This window comes from Gorilla gorilla, chromosome 22, assembly GCF_029281585.2.
Source record: "Gorilla gorilla gorilla isolate KB3781 chromosome 22, NHGRI_mGorGor1-v2.1_pri, whole genome shotgun sequence".
NCBI classification, from domain to species: Eukaryota; Metazoa; Chordata; class Mammalia; order Primates; family Hominidae; genus Gorilla; species Gorilla gorilla.
Window position 1 is genome coordinate 35,418,373 of NC_073246.2, and position 18,018 is coordinate 35,436,390.

An 18,018-nucleotide genomic window follows, 5' to 3' on the forward strand; every position below is an offset into this window, starting at 1 on the left:
AATCCTAGCTACTTGGGAGGCTGAGGCAGGATAATCGCTTGAACCCAGGAGGCAGAGTTTGCAGTGAGCTGAGATCGCACCACTATACTCCAGCCTGGGCTACAGAGTGAGACTCTGTCTAAAAAAAAAAAAAAGAAAAGAAAAGAAAAAATCCCATGTTGGTTTGATGATAATACTTTTACATGGTTTACCCTCTGCTTTGGACTGTTCTTTTCAGTCACTCTACTTTGAGAAACAACCTTTTGGTCTCCCTCATTCTCTTGGCTATAACTATTACTACGTGCAAATAACCACCCAATTTATCTTCAGTATGACTTCAACTTCTGCTCACAGTCACCTTGGAATAAACACACTGAAGATTTAAAAACCTTCTACTCCAAACTTACTCTTCTTCCTATGTTAATGATGTTACCACCTACTCACCTGCTTAACTAGAAACCTGAGACTTCTTTTTACTTCTAAGCATAAAATGATTCTCCAATGTGCCTCCCTTCTCTATGCCTCGGTTTAGGTCCTTTTATCTCGAATATGGATTACTTAATAGCTAACATTTCCTTTCCTGGTGTGTAGGGCTCCATCTTAATAGAGCTTGAAGTTACCAATCCCCTTGGAGGACCTACTTATCGAGTACTTCAACTTTATGTAAGCCAATTACATGACAATATTTTATGTCTTATAAATACAGATAATGAAGCAAAAGGAGATAGAAAAGAGTCGAGTTTTTCCCTCCCAAAACCCCCAATGATTAAGAATTTTCCGTGTGTAATCATGTGTACATTAACTACCCATAGTTTTCTCGCACAATGCATTTTTTTCCTCAGCAATTTTCTGAACAGAAGTTCGTTTTAGTGATCTTACCTAAATCTACCCCAAGTTTCTCAGGGAGGACTCTGGGGATGTTCTCTAGTAATCCTCCACCAGTAATATGGGCAAAGGCTTTGACATGTCCTGAACGTAGGACAGGTAACAGTGAATGGCTGTAGATTCTGGTAGGCGTGAGAAGTAAGTCCCCTGCATGTTGAAGAGAGAAGACAAAAACTTAGCCTATGAATAGAAAACCAAAACATAAAAATCAACCTGGAGAATGACACCAGCTCTACAATAATGACCAAGTAGCAAACCAAGGTAATTCATTCCCTTTTAGCTCTAAGTAATCAGAGACTAAAACCACTAAATGCTTGCTCAGGCATTTCCAAGCAGGACAGTTTAAACATGAGGGAGTTTACCTAAAGTCTGGTCACCACAACCATCAGGTGCTGGAGAGGAGTACTGGAGGGAAGATTTTGCCACGATTTTCCTCACAAGGCTAAATCCATTGCTATGAAGACCAGATGAAGCTATTCCAACAACAACATCACCCTCAGTGATTCTTTCCAGGTGAGGGAGTTTCTGATCTCGCTCCATGGCACCAACGGCAAACCCAGCTAGGTCATACTCTCCAGGGGGATACATGTCAGGCATTTCTGCTGTTTCACCTCCTGGTGGGATAAGACAAGAACAAAGAAATCAGAGTATTTATAAATCTGTCTAGGAAACAGTGGCACAGGCTACTCTTAACATGAACAATTAACACATGGCTATGTCCTGCAAATATTTAAGAAAATGTACTCTACCAGCTGTCTAACAGAACTTTCCACCAAGCATGATTTCAGGAGAAATAGCACTTGTTTCCACAAAGGGTGAGATTAGGTAGCACCTCTACAAGTATATATGCAGCCGCCAAACACCACTGCTTTCACAGAATGAATGCTCAGTTGAATATAACATCATTTCTATAGCTGTTTAGTTTCAAAACTGCTTTCATATGTATTTGATCTTTATAATCAGTCCATTTTTCAGGTGATGATACAGCCTTAAAGAAGTGACTTAACTGGGACTGCCCAATTCCAAATACCCTAGCTTAAAAAGTATAGCATTTTACTTACAATTATATCATGTCAAGATATAAGGTATAGGCAGACTCCAAATAAGAAACTGTGTTCTAAACGGTGGTTGAAAGGCAATTTTTGTTTGTTTCAAACTTTATTCCCAGGCTTCTTTAGCTTAATTAGCTACAAAGAATAAATTGTGGGCTGGGCATTGTGGCTCACGCCTGTAATCCCAGCACTTTGGGAGGCCGAGGCAGGTGGATCAGGTCAGGAGTTCGAGACTATCCCGGCCAACATGGCGAAACCCTGTCTCTACTAAAAACACAAAAATTAACCAGGTGTGGTGGCTTATGCCTGTAATCCCAGCTACTTCAGAGGATGAGGCAGGAGAATTGCTTGAATCCGGGAGGTGGAGGTTGCAGCGAGCCGAGATTGTGCCACTGCACTCCAGCCTGGGTCACATAGCAAGACTCCATCTCATAAAGAAAAAAAAAAAAGAAGAAATTGTGTATAAGCAAAAACTGAAAAGAGCTGCAGTGTCCAACAGGAATGGGGCTTAAAATATTAGAGATCTAAATTTTATCAGATCCATAAACAATTTCAGAAAGCAGTCATAATGTAAAATAGCAGCTCCTAGTTACTTCACATCTTTTCTTCTTCAGAAGTTGACTCAATTCAGTTTGCCTCATTCTTAATAGCCTCATCAAAACTCCTTACAAGATCTAGAACTTCATCACCATCCCCTCCATTAGCAGGCAGTGCTTTTCCATCCACAGACTATTTGGGCAGAGCTTCAGTCGGTCTCCTTAAACTAGTCAGATTGTCTGCACCAAGCTGGTTTAAGATGCTGGTAGCATTTCTGTCAGCGCGTTGTCTCAGCATGGCCTGTAATGGTGAAAGTGTTCACTGCCCCAGAGAAATGCTACCAGCATTTTAGGTTGTTAAAGTGGATCTCTGGTCTTCATTTGTAAACATACTCACCCCTTCAATACCAGAGATATTGTTTACCCTTAACTTCTTAAGGAGAACTGAAGTTTTTATCATCTGCTGTAGCTGAACCACCTTCTGTTTCTTTTCCATCATTATGCAATTGTGCCTGCAATTTGGCTGTTTCTTTCATCTTGTCAGCGTGGAAAAGGGTCATGTGGAGGACTAGGGTTGGTGCTCAAGGGGTCCTGGGTAGACCAGCTGAGATTAGATGCACACATGCGCAGATGCAAGATGGCACAATTTCTGGTTTAAATGGTCATATAAAAGAGGCAGTTTCTGGCCGGGCACGGTGGCTCATGCCTGTAATCCCAGCACTTTGGGAGGCCGAGGCAGGCGGATCACGAGATCAGGAGATTGAGACCATCCTGGCTAACACGGTGAAACCCCATCTCTACTGAAAAATAGAAAAAATTAGCCGGGTGTGGTGGCGGGCACCTGTAGTCCCAGCTACTCGGGAGGCTGAGGCAGGAGAATGGTGCGAACCCAGGAGGCAGAGCATGCAGTGAGCCAAGATTGCGCCACTGCACTCCAGACTGGGTGACAGAGCAAGACTCTGTCTCAAAAAAAAAAAAAAAAAAAAAAAAAGAGGCAGTGTCTTTGGGAGGCTGCGATGGGAAGATAGCTTGAGCCCAGCAATTCAAGACCAGCCTGGGCAACATGGCAAAACCCTATCTCTACAAAAAGTACAAAAATTAGCTGGGTTGGTGACACATGCCTGTAGTTCCCAACTACTTGGGAGGCTGAAGCAGGAGGATCCCTTGAACCCAGGAGGTCAAGGCTGCAGTGAGCTGTGATTGAACCACTGCACTCCAACCTGGGTGACAAAGAGAGACTCCCCTTTTTTTTTTTTTTTAATTAAAAAAAGAGGTTGTTTTGTTCCTTGATCAACCTACAGATTCATTTTGCTCAAACATTTCATGTATAAAGATACTTCTATAAAACTTGGGCGTATATTATTATTTATGTCACTCTATGGGAAAATTTGGCTTTAGTTAAGATCCGGAATGCCAGGAACCCATCTGCCTGTACCGTGGGGTCAATAAGGAGGAAATAACTCCTAGACCTGTTTGTTGAGGAGGCTACTGAGACTGATGGGGATGTTAAAAGGTGGCCAAAAATTGGGAAGAAAGATAAGGCCTGCCTGACAGTTTGGGAGTACGGGTCTAGTAGACAAACCCTTGAGGAGGGCTTTGAAGGTAGCAGGCTCTAAATTTAATTCAGGTAGTTTTACCTATATTTCATTTGTGCATATCGCATATATGCATCTTGTGATATACAGTCTCTCTTGCTAGCTACATTGGCACTGATCACATTTTTACATAGGGCTAAAACACAAAAAGAAGAATGACATGTTATTGATTAAAATGGCTGATCATACCAAGGAGAGCACATCCAGCTTTTCCACAAGCTTTAGCAATTCCAGCAACAACAGCTTCAGTTACACTGAGGTCAAGTTTTCCACAGGAAAAGTAATCAAGGAAGAAGAGGGGCTCTGCTCCTTGTGCCAGAATATCATTAACACACATTGCTACCAAATCTTGACCAATGGTATCATGTTTATTGCACAGCTGGGCAATCTATGTAAGAACAATATAAACATCCACATTAGGGAATAAGTTCAAAATTGTATCTTATCCATTTGGCTAGCTGCTCTTAACACCTAAAAACAAAAGAACACGAAATTCTGACAAGCTACTTGGTCTAAAAGCATCCCCTTTTATCCTCTAAAGTACCCTTCCATCCAAATATAATCTAAATAATAATTTGTTATTAGAAATGTGCAGATATTTTAGCCATTTTACATGGTTATTTGGTATGGTCCTTTTTAGCTCATATATGTCAAGAGAAGAAAAATACATATTTGATATAAATTTCCTCGTCTTTCCTAAAAGGCCTTTATTCACAAAGGTGTCTGATTACCTTTAGTTTAGTTCCAACGCCATCTGTTCCAGAGGCCAGAAGGGGATCTTTGAAACCAGCTGCTTTTAAATCAAAAAGACCAGCAAAACCTCCAAGATCAACTTTACAGCCTGTTGGAGAGGAAATTAATTACTTGCTACATTTTAATAGATTAAACATGTAATTATTTAAATGTCTACTAGTTTAAAAAAACCAGTATATTTAGCGGCCTGTGAGATGTACTTCTGGAAGAAATAGATGATTGGAACAGCTGTTCTCAGAGATGACATAATCAAATCAACTGGGAGAATGTAATAATTTAATAGATTAACATGTAACATGTTAATAGGTTAAACACGTATATACATACCACTTGTTCATAAGAATGGCTGAAACAAGAGATGCCCTTCCTGAGTATGAGAGATTACACCATGTGCTCAAAGAATTGATTAAGAAAGTAATTAAGGCTGGGCGTGGTGGCTCACCCCTGTAATCCCAGCACTTTGGGAGGCCAAGGCGGGTGGATCACAAGGTCAGGAGATTGAGACCATCCTGGTTAACACGGTGAAACCCCGTCTCTACTAAAAATACAAAAAAATTAGCTGGGCGTGGTGGCGGGCACCTGTAGTCCCAGCTACTCGGGAGGCTGAGGCAGGAGAATGGCGTGAACGCAGGAGGCAGAGCTTGCAGCTAGCCGAGATGGCACCACTGCACTCCAGCCTGGGCGACAGAGCCAGACTTTGTCTCAAAAAAAAAAAAAAAGAAAGTAATTAAATACTAAAGGACCAGCCAGACATGGTGGCTCATGCCTATAATCCCAGCACTTTGGGAGGCTGAGGTGGGCAGACTGCCTGAGGTCAGGAGTTCAAGACCAGCTTGGCCAACATGGTGAAATCATGTCTCTACAAAAATACAAAAATTAGCCAGGCATGATGGTGGGTGCCTATAATCCCAATTACTTGGGAGACTGAGGCAGGAGAATCGCTTGAAACCAGGAGGCAGAAGTTGCAGTGAGCCGAGATGGTGCCATTGCACTCCAGCCTGGGCAAGACTCTGCCTCAAAAAAAAAAAAAAAAGGAGCATACATATCCTTTTGAGTTTAACATGATAGATGAGAAATACTTTAATATTAAAGAAAAGAAAGCAGAAGACTGGGTTTGGCTTAAGCAGGGCAAAACTTACAATAACCAAACATTGCTTTGGAAAATATTCCTGTTAAATATAAAACCCAAATCCATTCACAATGTATATCAAAGTTAATGAATTAGCAAAGTATAGGATCACTGACCTGATCTGGAAGTGGCTTTTGCTAAAGGCTGAATTTTCTTGACCAGCATATTTCCAGCTGCGATATCTACTCCAGATTCCTTGTAAGTCAAACTCCTAAAGAATTAAAAACAAGTCATCACCTAAACGCCAGGGAAAATTATTTTAATCTTAAAATATTATTTAAAGCAGAAGATATCCCAAGTGATTTTCACATACCCTAAAGTGCTTAAATTTTTTTAAAGTCAGTGCCTGGGCCACATCTGTACAGATTCTGATTTAACTGGTCTAGGGCAGGCTCTGGGAATTGAAATGAGTTTGAACAATCTCCCCAGTTGACTTGATTACATCATCCCTGAGAACCGCTATTCTAACTCAATCACCTATTTCTTCCACAAGTACTTCTCACAGGCTGCTAAATATACTGATTCTTTTAAATGATTTTTTATTAAGGTAGAATATACACAACATAAAATTCAGCACCTTAACCATTTTTAAGTGAACAGTTCAATAGTATTGAATACAATTATAATGCTGTGCACCCAGCACCATCATCCATCTCCATAATCCTTTATCTTGTAAAACTGAACGTCTGTCCCAGTTAAATAACTCCCCATTCCCCACTACCCCAGACCCTGGCAACCATCTGTTTAAAAGTAGAAATACTGATATTTTGCTGCAACTTTTCTCAGTTCAATTTTGGTATGAACAAGAGAGGAATGCCTAATCAAGTCAAAAAAGTGAAAATTAGATTTGTAAAAACCGTACACAAGTATCCCTAAATAATTAAACTGAGTTCTTAATTTCAATAATATATAACTGTATCTGTTTCCTAATAGCTGAGGACAGTAAACACTATGACAAAAGCAAAACCAGGTAAAGATACTCAGTGCATCATTTCCTTCTGTATAGGACCCACAAGTCGGAGCAGTACATTTAGAGATCAAATTTGTGAATGACACTGCAGATTTTGTAGTCTTGACTTGCAAAAATGAGAACTCTGGCCTGCTGGGATGCAGTGATACATGAAGAAATATGTGTTTTTATAGAAGTGTCTTTAAAAAAAGCATACAAAAACAAAAAACAAAAAGACAAGCTGCCAGAATACAGTTGAGTGCATTGGCAGTTAACTCAAATAAAGCCAGCAGCTCTGGGTCACTCTCAGATAGAAAACAAAGACTGATGTTAAAAAACCTTTTCTCCAGTAGCAACTAACACTGTGGCATTTCCATTTTTTCATCTTTATAACTTAAATAATTCAGACTAGAATTGAGATTGCAGTCCCTTGAAATAGGTCATTTCAATGGAATCTAGTCATTTTTAAATGAAAAATAAATTTTTAGCATGATATTTTGATGTTCTTGATTCTTGGAAAATCTGTGTTTAAACTTTAAAAAAACCTGCCTCTTGGTAACAGTATAGCTTGAATTATGTTGGTAAAAAAATTTTGTCTTAAAATTTATTCATTATCCGTAAATGAACTTCATGAACAATAGTAAATGTGATACATTTTTAAGAAATCAGGCCGGGCACGGTGGCTCACGCCTGTAATCCCAGTACTTGGTGAGGCTGAGGCAGGCAGATCACCTGAGGTCAGGAGTTCGAGACCAGCCCGGCCAACATGGTGAAACCCCATGTCTACCAAAAACACAAAAATTAGCTGGGCACGGTGGCAGGCACCTGTAATCCCAGCTACTCAGGAGGCTGAGGAAGGGGAATCACTTGAACCCGGGAGGTGGAGGTTGCAGTGAGGCGAGATCATGCCACTACACTCCAGCCTGGGCAACAAGAGCAAAATTCTGTCTCAAAAAAAAAAAAAAAAAAAAAAAGAAATCAAAACACCCACATTTCCAACTAAGACTTTATTGATTTTACAAGTCAACAGTTTGTACATACCAACAATGAATCAGTAAGAGGTCAAAAAATACATTTTAGTAATAGATACAAACACAGTGATAAAATGAGACTGTCAAACTTTACGGTATAATCAAATCAAATTACAAAGTTAGATGACCAGTATTCTCATCTTCAGTTCTTTGATAAAACCATGAACTATGTTTCAAATACAACACTATGTGATAACGCAAGCAATAAAAATCAGTATCAGGCCAAGTGCAGCGGCTCATGCCTATAATCCCAGCATTTTGGGAGGCCAAAGCAGGAGGATCACTTGAGCCCAGGAGTTTCAGACTAGCCTTGGCAACATGGTGAAACCCCATCTCTACAAAAAATACAAAAAAATTAGCCAGGTATGGTGGCCTGTGCCTGTAGTCCCAGCTATTTGGGAGGCTGAGGCATGAGAACTTGGGCGAGGGAGGAAGACCCTGTTAAAAAAATTAAAAAAATAAAATAAAATAAAATAGAAAACAAATAAAAATCAGTACCACTGTGATTTTGCTAAACTTTCCAAACTTACGCTATCATGAAGTTTTTTCCATTTAATTTGAATATTGCTATAACCAGTTTTGATTCAAACAAAATACAAACCAAGATTGTATCAGTCCCACAGAGAGAAAAGAATACTGAATGACTTATAGGGTTAATGAAATGTTCTACATAGCCATTTAGGCCAGTTTCTGAAATGGCACTACAGCTAACTTGCTTAGAGTTTTACCTGGGCTGCTGGAGGAAAGCTATGGCACGAAAGCCGATGTCTTTCCTATAAATTGCTCCCTCAAACTTTATAGCAGCTAGTCCTTTCTTGGCTTCCTCAAGGGCTGATACGAGATTTTCCCGGATGGCTGTGACTGCAAGAACTCTACCCCCATGAGTTACTACTTTGCCATTTTTGAGGGCAGTGCCTGCATGGAACACCTCCAGTCCTAGAGCTTGAGCCTCAGGAAACCCTAGAAGAGAGCATATTTGACATATGATTTGAAATAGCAACAGTATTTCACACTGTGAAGTGATTTACAATTTCCACAAGTTTTTTTTTTTTTTTTTTTAACTTGGCTAGGTGCGGTGGCTCATGCCTATAATTCCAGCACTTTGGGAGGCTGAGGCAAGGACTGCTTGAGTCCATGAGTTAGAGACCAGCCTGGGCAACAGAGCAAGACCTCGCCTCTACATAAATAAATAAATAAATAAATAATAGCCAAGTGTGGCGGCACACACCAGCTGAGGTGGGAGGATCACTTGAATTTCGGAGTTTGAGGCTGCAGTGAGGTGTGATCGCACCACTGCTCCAAACCCAGCAACAGAGACCCTGTCTCCAAATAAATACATACATAAAAATTAAAGATCTTTATCTCACTTAAAAGAACCTTCCCTATCAGACAGGTCTTCTTTTATTTTTTGAGACGGAGTCTCACTCTGTTGCCAAGCTGGAGTGCAGTGGTGTGATCTCCGCTCACGGCAACCTCTGCCTCCTGGGTTCAAGCAATTCTCTTGCCTCAACCTCAGGAGTAGCTGGGACTACATGAATGTGCCACCACGCCCAGCTAATTTTTGTATTTTTAGTAGAGACGGGGTTAGAAAATGTTGGCCAGGATGGTCTTGACCTCCTGATCTGCCCGCCTTGGCCTCCCAAAGTGCTGGGATTATAGGCATGAGCCACTGTGCCCGGCCCTGACAGGTTTTAATGCAATGTAATAGTAAATAGACCTTTCTCCTAAGAACTGTCTGCTATTTTAGGATGACAACCTAAATTCTTGTGTTATCGTAAATCTCATTATAAAAGCAATTGTTTAATGAGGAAAGAAACAAAAATCCTGCATCTGATCACATTAATCTTTTCCTTAAGAGTAAGGGAACTTCCTTTTCTTTTTTTTTTTTTTTTGAGACAGAGTCTCGCTCTGTCGCCCAGGCTGGTGTGCAGTGGTGCAATCTTGGCTCACTGCAAGCTCCTCCTCCCAGGTTCACGCCATTCTCCTGCCTCAGCCTCCTGAGTAGCTGGTACTACAGGTGCCCACCACCATGCCCGGCTAATTTTTTGTATTTTTAGTAGAGACAGGGTTTCACCGTGTTAGCCAGGATGGTCTCGATCTCCTGACCTTGTGATCTGCCTGCCTGGGCCTCCCAAAGTGCTGGGATTACAGTCATGAGCCACTGCGCCCAGCCGGGAACTTCCTTTTCTTTTTGGGACAGAGTCTTGCTCTGTCACCTAGGCTGGAGTGTGCAGTTGTGCGACCTCAGCTCACTGCAACCTCTACCTCCTGGGTTCAAGCCATCCTGCCACCTCAGCCTCCTGAGTAGCTAGGATTATAGGCATGCATCACCACATTTGGCTAATTGTTTTTGTATTTTTAGTGGAGACGGGGTTTCACCATGTTGGCCAGGCTGGTCTTGAACTCCTGACCTCAAGTGATCTGCCTGCTTCGGCCTCCCAAAGTGTTAGGATTACAGGCATGAGCCACCGTGCCTGGCCTGTAAAGGAACTTCTTTTCATCACAGTTATTCAATTAAAGCTGCTTTTTTTCTTTTTCGATTTTTTTTTTTTAACCGGATCATGAGACTTAAGTTTCTTTTTTTTCAGTATAACCAATATGATCAGTACAATGCAAAACATAAGTAATCTTTTCACTATTATAACACTTGTATGATTTTAAGACAAACTTGGCTTAAATTAAGTTTTGGGGTCAGCCCCAAATTCCTACCCCTTCACTGTATTTTGAATTATTTTTAAACTCTCAGATACAGCTTTATACTTAAAACATTATTAGACTATATATTCTAAATTCTAAAGTGACCAAAGGGGACAGTTTATATAAAGATAACACTTTTTCTTAATTTTTAGAAAACCATTCTTCCATCTCCTGGTGGTCTTCTTTTTCCGTCTCTATTTCTTTTGTTAGCATCCTATTTGGCAGTTTGTTAATATACATCTTCCCTGAGTGTTTTTACAACACATAGCCATTTAGTGATTCTGAATGGCTACTCTGCCTGCCAGTACTGGTAAAACTCAATATTGCTCTGGCAGAACTATTATACACTTGTTACTTCAATCTTAGGGAAATTTTACCAATGCAAGGGATCTTGGTTCTGGCCCATTTCTTTCTTTGTCCATATTCAAAAGGAATCAATTCCTAACTGCCTGCCTAGCTGCCATGCGTGGGATTCATAAGGCAATGGACTTGGTGTCTGGGCAAGACAGTTTATGGGGTTGTTGAATTAAATACACTACTGGAGGCTGGGCACGGTGGCTCACACCTGTAATCCCAACACTTGAGGAGGATGAGGTAGGCGGATCACTTGAGGTCAGGAGTTCGAGACCAGCCGGGCCAACATGGTGAAACCCCATCTCTACTAAAAATACAGAAATTAGCTGGGCCTGGTAGCACACACCTGTAATCCAGTTACTTGGGAGGCTGAGTCAGAAGAATCGCTTGAACCCAGGAGGAGGTTACAGTGAGCCGAGATCGTGCCACTGCACTCCAGCCTGGGTGACAGAGCTAGAGTCTATCTCGAAAAAAAAAAAAGGAAACCCCCCAAATACACTACTGGAGCACGGAGAGTGGCCAAACTATAGCCTGCTAGGGGTCACAGAGGTCTGCCTTTGGACTTATGGCACTGGAACTTAGATTTAACATCATTTAACGAGATGTTTCACCTACTTTATATAAAGAGAGAGAAAAAAAAGAGGATAAACTTTGAAACTGTTTGAATTTTGCCATCCAAGTGACTATGGGGTGCACTGTAAACTGGGGGTCAAACCACACAAAACTGTATGCATTTGTGATAATTCAGAGTCCTCACCTCTAAAATATATCTTATTGATATACTTTGTACTAATGTTCCTCTGACTCTCAGAGAATCTCATTATTACCCTGGCTCTAGGCAGGTGGAAGTGGAAGGCTGCACTGGGTGACACTCCGGAGATGTGGTTCTGCCACTTATGTCTTCCTTGCACAGGAAGGGAAATCAACGGTTCTCTGAATACAGTAATTGCGGATATTTGAACACACATATCCAATAAGCAACATGGTTAAGACCCTCTGAAAGGTTTCTGATGGCTTCACACTCTTATCGAGAGCAAGCCTTAGTGTGAGAGGGGGGTCTGCTGTGGTGCTGGCACTTGTCACGTTGTACTCCAACCTCTTGCTCCCTGACACTCACCTGTTATCTCTACACCCTTGGTGTAGTCTCCAGGATAACCTTTACTTGCCATGACAACAGTTAGGGCGGTGTGGTTTTCTAGCCAAACAGGCAGAGATGTGCAGAGCAGTCCATCTAAGGTGGACTGAATCACTTCATAAAGATCACTTTTAAGAAGTGGGAGGATTACCTGGAAAAACATAATCCACATGGCAGGTGAGATAAATTTTAGTTTTCCTTAAACATTTTATTCACTGGGGTACTAGCAGAACTTGCATGAATTTCCCAAAGGTAATTACTTCCAGGCTGATAAATTCCAAGATTAAAATAACATATATCTTCTACTAAGTAATACTTTGATAATTTTTACCCACTTGGCACTCTGGATCACCAAAACGGCAATTAAACTCTAGAACTTTTGGGCCATCCTTGGTCAGCATTATTCCAGCATAGAGAATACCTTCATTAAAAAAGAAAAAAAAAAAAAGAGAGAGAAATAAAATCTATGATGAAGACACTGTATTACAAATATAAAATCTACTACATAAACTTCTAATAATCAAAGTTTTGGAAAAATCATAAACATTTAAAAAATGGTCCATTAAAAAGTGGTAAAAAAAAAAAAGGGAATGGAAAATAAGTTTTATCAAAAGTAGAAAGTTACTCTATAGGTGGCTTCCATAGTAATGTGGGTGGGCCTACCTGTATATGGAGTACCCTCTTGCTGCATGCCATCCACTGTCCTCTGAAGAACAGTATCTTTAATTTTTAGTAATAGATCATTAGAAACCTGGAGAACGTGCAGAAACACTTAAATGTAACAGGTAACTTAAAAAGTCTAAGTAGTATTACATGGGACAACAGAAGGGGATGATGAGGATAACTCATTTTTTTACTACCTGAAACAGGCTGAACACTTTGAACTTGAAAGATTTAAACTTTCTCAATCCTCACAATGACTCTATCAAGTAGGTATTTTAGCTTTACGATTTTCAAAAAATACACTCTTAAAAGAACTAGCCAAAAATAACTTCCCGAAACGTAACAGAAATGAAACAAGTTCTCTCCTACCCTAAGGCTTCTTTGTACTCTTCCCAGTATACGCTGCATATTTCATAAGTCTATATATGTAAGATTCTGGGTTTATGAATTTAATTGTAAAAATTAGACCCAGATATAGTTCTTAGAATACACTATTACCAAATGGTAGTTTTAATACAAGTGTTTGGATTACAGGTGTGAACCACTGTGCCTGGCCTACACTTATGAAGTCTTTTAAAAAAAATGAAGTTTATTTTTAATCTTTTTTTTTTTTTTTTTTGAGGTGAAGTTTCGCTTTTGTTGTCCAGGCTGGAGTGCAATGGCACAATCTTGGCTCACCACAACCTCAGCCCCCCGGGTTCAAGTGATTCTCTTGCCTTAGCTTCCCAAGTAGCTGGGACTGGGACTGCAGGCATGTGCCATCGCGCCCAGCTAATTTTTGTATTTTCAGTAGAGACGGGGTTTCTCCATGTTGGCCAGGCTGGTCTCAAACTCCCGACCTCAGGTGATCCACCTGCCTCGGCCTCCCAAAGTGCTGGGATTACAGGCATGAGCCACTGCGCCCAGCCTATTTTTAATCTTTTAAGCAAGAAAAATATGTAAAGGGGCACTACATTAGCACAAACAATTATGACTATCTTCAATGAAAAGAATAGGTGAGTTTTCGGATTGCTAACCTACTTATATGCCAAGAGCACAAATTCCTAAAAAAAACTGTGCAGAAGGCCAGGCATGGTAGCTCACGCCTGTAATCCCAGCACTTTGGGAGGCCGAGGTGGGCAGATCACGGGTCAAGAGATCCAGACCATACTGGCCAACATGGTGAAACCCCATCTCTACTAAAAATACAAAAATTAGCCTGGCGTGGTGGCCTGTGCCTGTAGTCCCAGCTACTTGTGAGGCTGAGGCAGGAGAATCACTTGAACCCGGGAGGTGGAGGATGTAGTGAGCCAAGATCGCGCCACTGCACCCCAGCCTGGTGACAGAGCAAGACTCTGTCTCAAAAAACAACAACAAAAACAAAAACTGTGCAGAAATTGTTTGGAAACGTGTTGTCTGTTATGAAGTAGAAAGATCAGAACAAATTCTGATCTGACTTGGTTCTCAATTCATATCACACACACACAAGAAATTCTGATCTGACTTGGTTCTCAATTCATATCACACGCACACTAGAAATTCTGATCTGACTTGGTTCTCAATTCATATCACACGCACACTAGAAATTCTGATCTGACTTGGTTCTCAATTCATATCACACGCACACTAGAAATTCTGATCTGACTTGGTTCTCAATTCATATCACACGCACACTAGAAATTCTGATCTGACTTGGTTCTCAATTCATATCACACACACACACAGATACACACAGACAACACTTTTGTGCTGAACCACGGATATCCAAAGATGAATCCAAGACCACAACAGGCTCCCATGTGTTAAAAATTGGCTGCAGAGAGGAGGGAATAGGAGGATCTATTCAACCCATACTATACTTTAGATTGGCTTATTTTAGTTCTTCAAAAAAGGCTTTTAGGAAAAGTTAGTTTTAGAGACCAGAAAAGATACTCTTCATTTAATTGCTGATTAGTAACATAATTCATAGCAACAAACAAACAGAAAACAAAACAAAATAGAAAGTATCATCTAAGAGTTCTCTGAGAAAACCAAACTACTACAAGACTTCAGCAGAGTCTTCGGGAAGTACCTGAGGGGCTGGACAATAGGCTCCCATTCCCCCTGTGTTAGGGCCACCATCTCCCTCCAGTAATCGCTTATGGTCCTGTGCTGGGGGCATGGGGGCCACAGTCTTGCCATCAGTGAAACACAGACACTATAAAGAAAACAAAATAGTCCATTTATGTTAACTGTCAAAAACTAAAAAAAAAAAATTTAGTGAGGCAAACTATATGTCCCTTAATTCTTCTCTGAGGAAGTTTTTTTTTTTTTTGCAGAGAAATGAACCGAAACGTCAATAACATTAAGCTACATACATCAAGAATCATAACGTACTCAACTTCTGAAGGATTTGTAATTTTTGAGGGAAGTTAGAAAACATCAAGCTACTCTCGAAGTGAAAGATTTCAACCTTTCTCCCACTTTAAGCTTCCAGGCATTAAAACTTGGTTTAAGGTGACTTTATTTATTGTGCAATAAACTGTATATGAAAGAAAAAGCATGAATGCTTGAATTAATCCAGAACCTCAATAGTGTGTCATGTAAGTCCAAGTGCCCCCACTAACACACTAGGGATGACTAACAGAGGATTGATTACTTTTTCATTTGCACCCCCAACAATAAAAGTATACAAATTCCTTTGTAACTGCTGGGTTTATGTTTTTACATGAAGCAACCAGAGTATATCAAGTCTTTTCTGGGGTACACAGGTCAGATGACAGCTTCTTATACACTACAAAAGCCAAAAAGATGAATATACATACCGACACCTCTTCTCCGTCAAGAAGTTCTTCAATGACAATTGTTTCTCCAGCTGCCCCAAAGGCTTTCTCCTGATTGTAAGATTTTTTTTTTTTTTTTTAAAAAAAGAGGTTTGGTAAGTTTTTGATACTTAGTTGACTTTTAGCATTATCCAGCATTTGTATTATGAACCAGTGAGTACTGTAATTTTTCTTTCCCTTTCAGAAAGACTCAAAGGGAACATATAAATGTTTCCTATTTTTAATGTGGCAATAGTGTAGCTAACACTGGTACAGACGGAATAAACACATCTCTAATATTCTCCTGAAGATTTGGTGATCCAGTTTCAAATAAGGTATGGGAAAAACAGATGTTTTCATTATCGCCACTTAATCCTTACTTCCAATTATAATTATACATGTTTGGCTGTAATAACTATACTAAAGCATGCTTGTGAAAGTAGATTTCTACAAGAACAGAAAATCCACAACAACAAAGATCGATCACGAAAGACAAGGCATATTCATTCATTAATTTGCTTCTCTTAGACCTGGGACACGTGGGACAAAAGTATTTGTCCTCATGGATGGCTTGATAATTTATTTATATGTTCTAGAGTCTGAGGATTTTCTTTCAGTGGCAGACAACAAAGGATGTTACAATTTACTTCAAAATAATACAATCATGGTTTAATTTACAGTGTAAATCCATAACTATTTTATAGAGATGGATTATAATACATGGGATTATAAAAAATAACTTACCCATATGTTTGCAAAATAGATTTTCCTTATTGTGAGGAACATTTTTTAAACTTAAAAGGGTATTTATTCAGTATGAATAGAAAAGTAAATTTCTTCAGAAGACCCAGCCTACCTGCATGATCTCTTGTACAGCTTTGCAGGCCTCTTCTTTGCTCTTTGCAACAATCACCCCTTTTCCAGCTGCAAGACCACTGGCCTTCACAACCAAAGCGGGGAAGTCTGCACTGTAAAGACAGAGTAATTGTCAACATCCAATAAACCATTACAACTCAAGATTTTAAAATGCTGTGGGATTTTGTAACGATATGCTATAGCAATGACTGAAAAGCAGAAAGAAAAAAAATAATTATCATTCCAACACATTTTGATGTACTTCCCACCAGGATTTTTTCCCCTACATATTCCTTTGTAGTTCCAATCATACAGTACCTATAATTTTGCTTTTTTCATTTATCATGAGATTACATAGGCAATATCTTTGGAAGAATAAGTAGATGTATAGAGTAGATATGGCATAATCTCCAAGATACAAAGTAGCAAATAGTACTCTCATTCAAGTAGAAAATGCGGCTGTATAACAACAGTAAGCATACACAGACCATTTCTGGGAGTACACATAAGAAATTATCAAGTGGGCCTGGGGGTCTGGAAGGAGACTTACCCAAAGTAAGTAACAAAACTGTTACTTGCTCAAGGCATCTGGCTGCTAGGAAATAATAATATTCAGTGTTTAAGAAACTCTGTAGGATATGAATGAAAAAAAAACGAAACTGATACAACTGAAAGGAAAACATAACCAGGAAGCAGAAGTGTCAACAAAAGGGCAAATGCATGTGTCTACTAACGCTCATTAATTGCTCAATGCTTTCCACATAATAGAGAACAAAGGATGTTTAATTTTGAAATTTAAAATTGCAATAGTGGCCAGGCGCGGTGGCTCACGCCTGTAATCCCAGCACTTTGGGAGGCCGAGGCGGGCGGATCACGAGGTCAGGAGATCGAGACCATCCTGGCTAACACAGTGAAACCCCGTCTCTTCTAAAAATACAAAAAATTAGCCGAGAGTGGTAGTGGGCGCCTGTATTCCCAGCTACTTGGGAGGATGAAGCAGCAGAATGGCGTGAACCTGGGAGGCGGAGCTTGCAGTGAGTCGAGATAGAGATAGCGCCACTGCAGTCCGGCCTGGGTGAAAGAACGAGACTCAAAAAAAAAAAAATAAAAAAAAAAATAGATAAATAAATAAATAAATAAAATAAAATGGCAATAGTGGTGGCAGATGACCAAGTGATGATTACTCACTCTGGTTAATTATTTATGATAAAAAAAAATCAATGTTCTTTATGTTGTAAAATGCCACTGCGTTTGTCAATCTGACCGTGAGGCCTAGTGTTATGGCTCATGCCTGTAATCCCAGCACTTTGGGAGGCAGAGAGAGGCGGATCTCTTGAGCTTAAGAGTTTGAGACCGGCCTGGGAAACATGGTAAAACTCCGTCTCTACAAAAAATACAAAAACTAGCTGGGAGTGGTGGTGTGTGCCTATTGTCCCAGCTACTTGGGAGGCTGAGGTGGGAGGATCACTTGAGTCCAGGAGGCAGAGGCTGCTGTGAGCCAAGATCACGCCACTGCACTCCAGCCTGGGTGACAGAGAGAGGCCCCGTCTCAGGTTGGGGGGTGGTGGTGGGGGGCGGGGAACCAAAAACCAAAAACATGGCTGTGAAAAGAGTGCACAACTGCA

The 18,018-nt window shown here is 40.3% G+C and overlaps 1 protein-coding gene across 9 annotated transcripts in view; it reads right to left on the reverse strand.

Moving 5' to 3' along the window:
* GART (phosphoribosylglycinamide formyltransferase, phosphoribosylglycinamide synthetase, phosphoribosylaminoimidazole synthetase) overlaps window positions 1-18,018 on the reverse strand; it is a 39,762-nt gene that overhangs the window by 12,178 nt on the left and 9,566 nt on the right. For all 9 annotated transcript variants that reach the window (XM_055373924.2, XM_031005099.3, XM_031005100.3 and 6 more), the window contains exons 5-16: window positions 16,395-16,506; window positions 15,542-15,610; window positions 14,809-14,934; window positions 12,759-12,846; window positions 12,431-12,516; window positions 12,078-12,246; window positions 8,638-8,869; window positions 6,046-6,140; window positions 4,779-4,888; window positions 4,237-4,435; window positions 1,227-1,478; window positions 859-1,011 (exon numbers count right to left, since the gene is read on the reverse strand). In XM_055373924.2, the coding sequence (XP_055229899.1) occupies window positions 859-1,011; window positions 1,227-1,478; window positions 4,237-4,435; window positions 4,779-4,888; window positions 6,046-6,140; window positions 8,638-8,869; window positions 12,078-12,246; window positions 12,431-12,516; window positions 12,759-12,846; window positions 14,809-14,934; window positions 15,542-15,610; window positions 16,395-16,506 (1,691 nt within the window). The remainder of the gene's footprint in view (window positions 1-858; window positions 1,012-1,226; window positions 1,479-4,236; window positions 4,436-4,778; window positions 4,889-6,045; window positions 6,141-8,637; window positions 8,870-12,077; window positions 12,247-12,430; window positions 12,517-12,758; window positions 12,847-14,808; window positions 14,935-15,541; window positions 15,611-16,394; window positions 16,507-18,018) is intronic.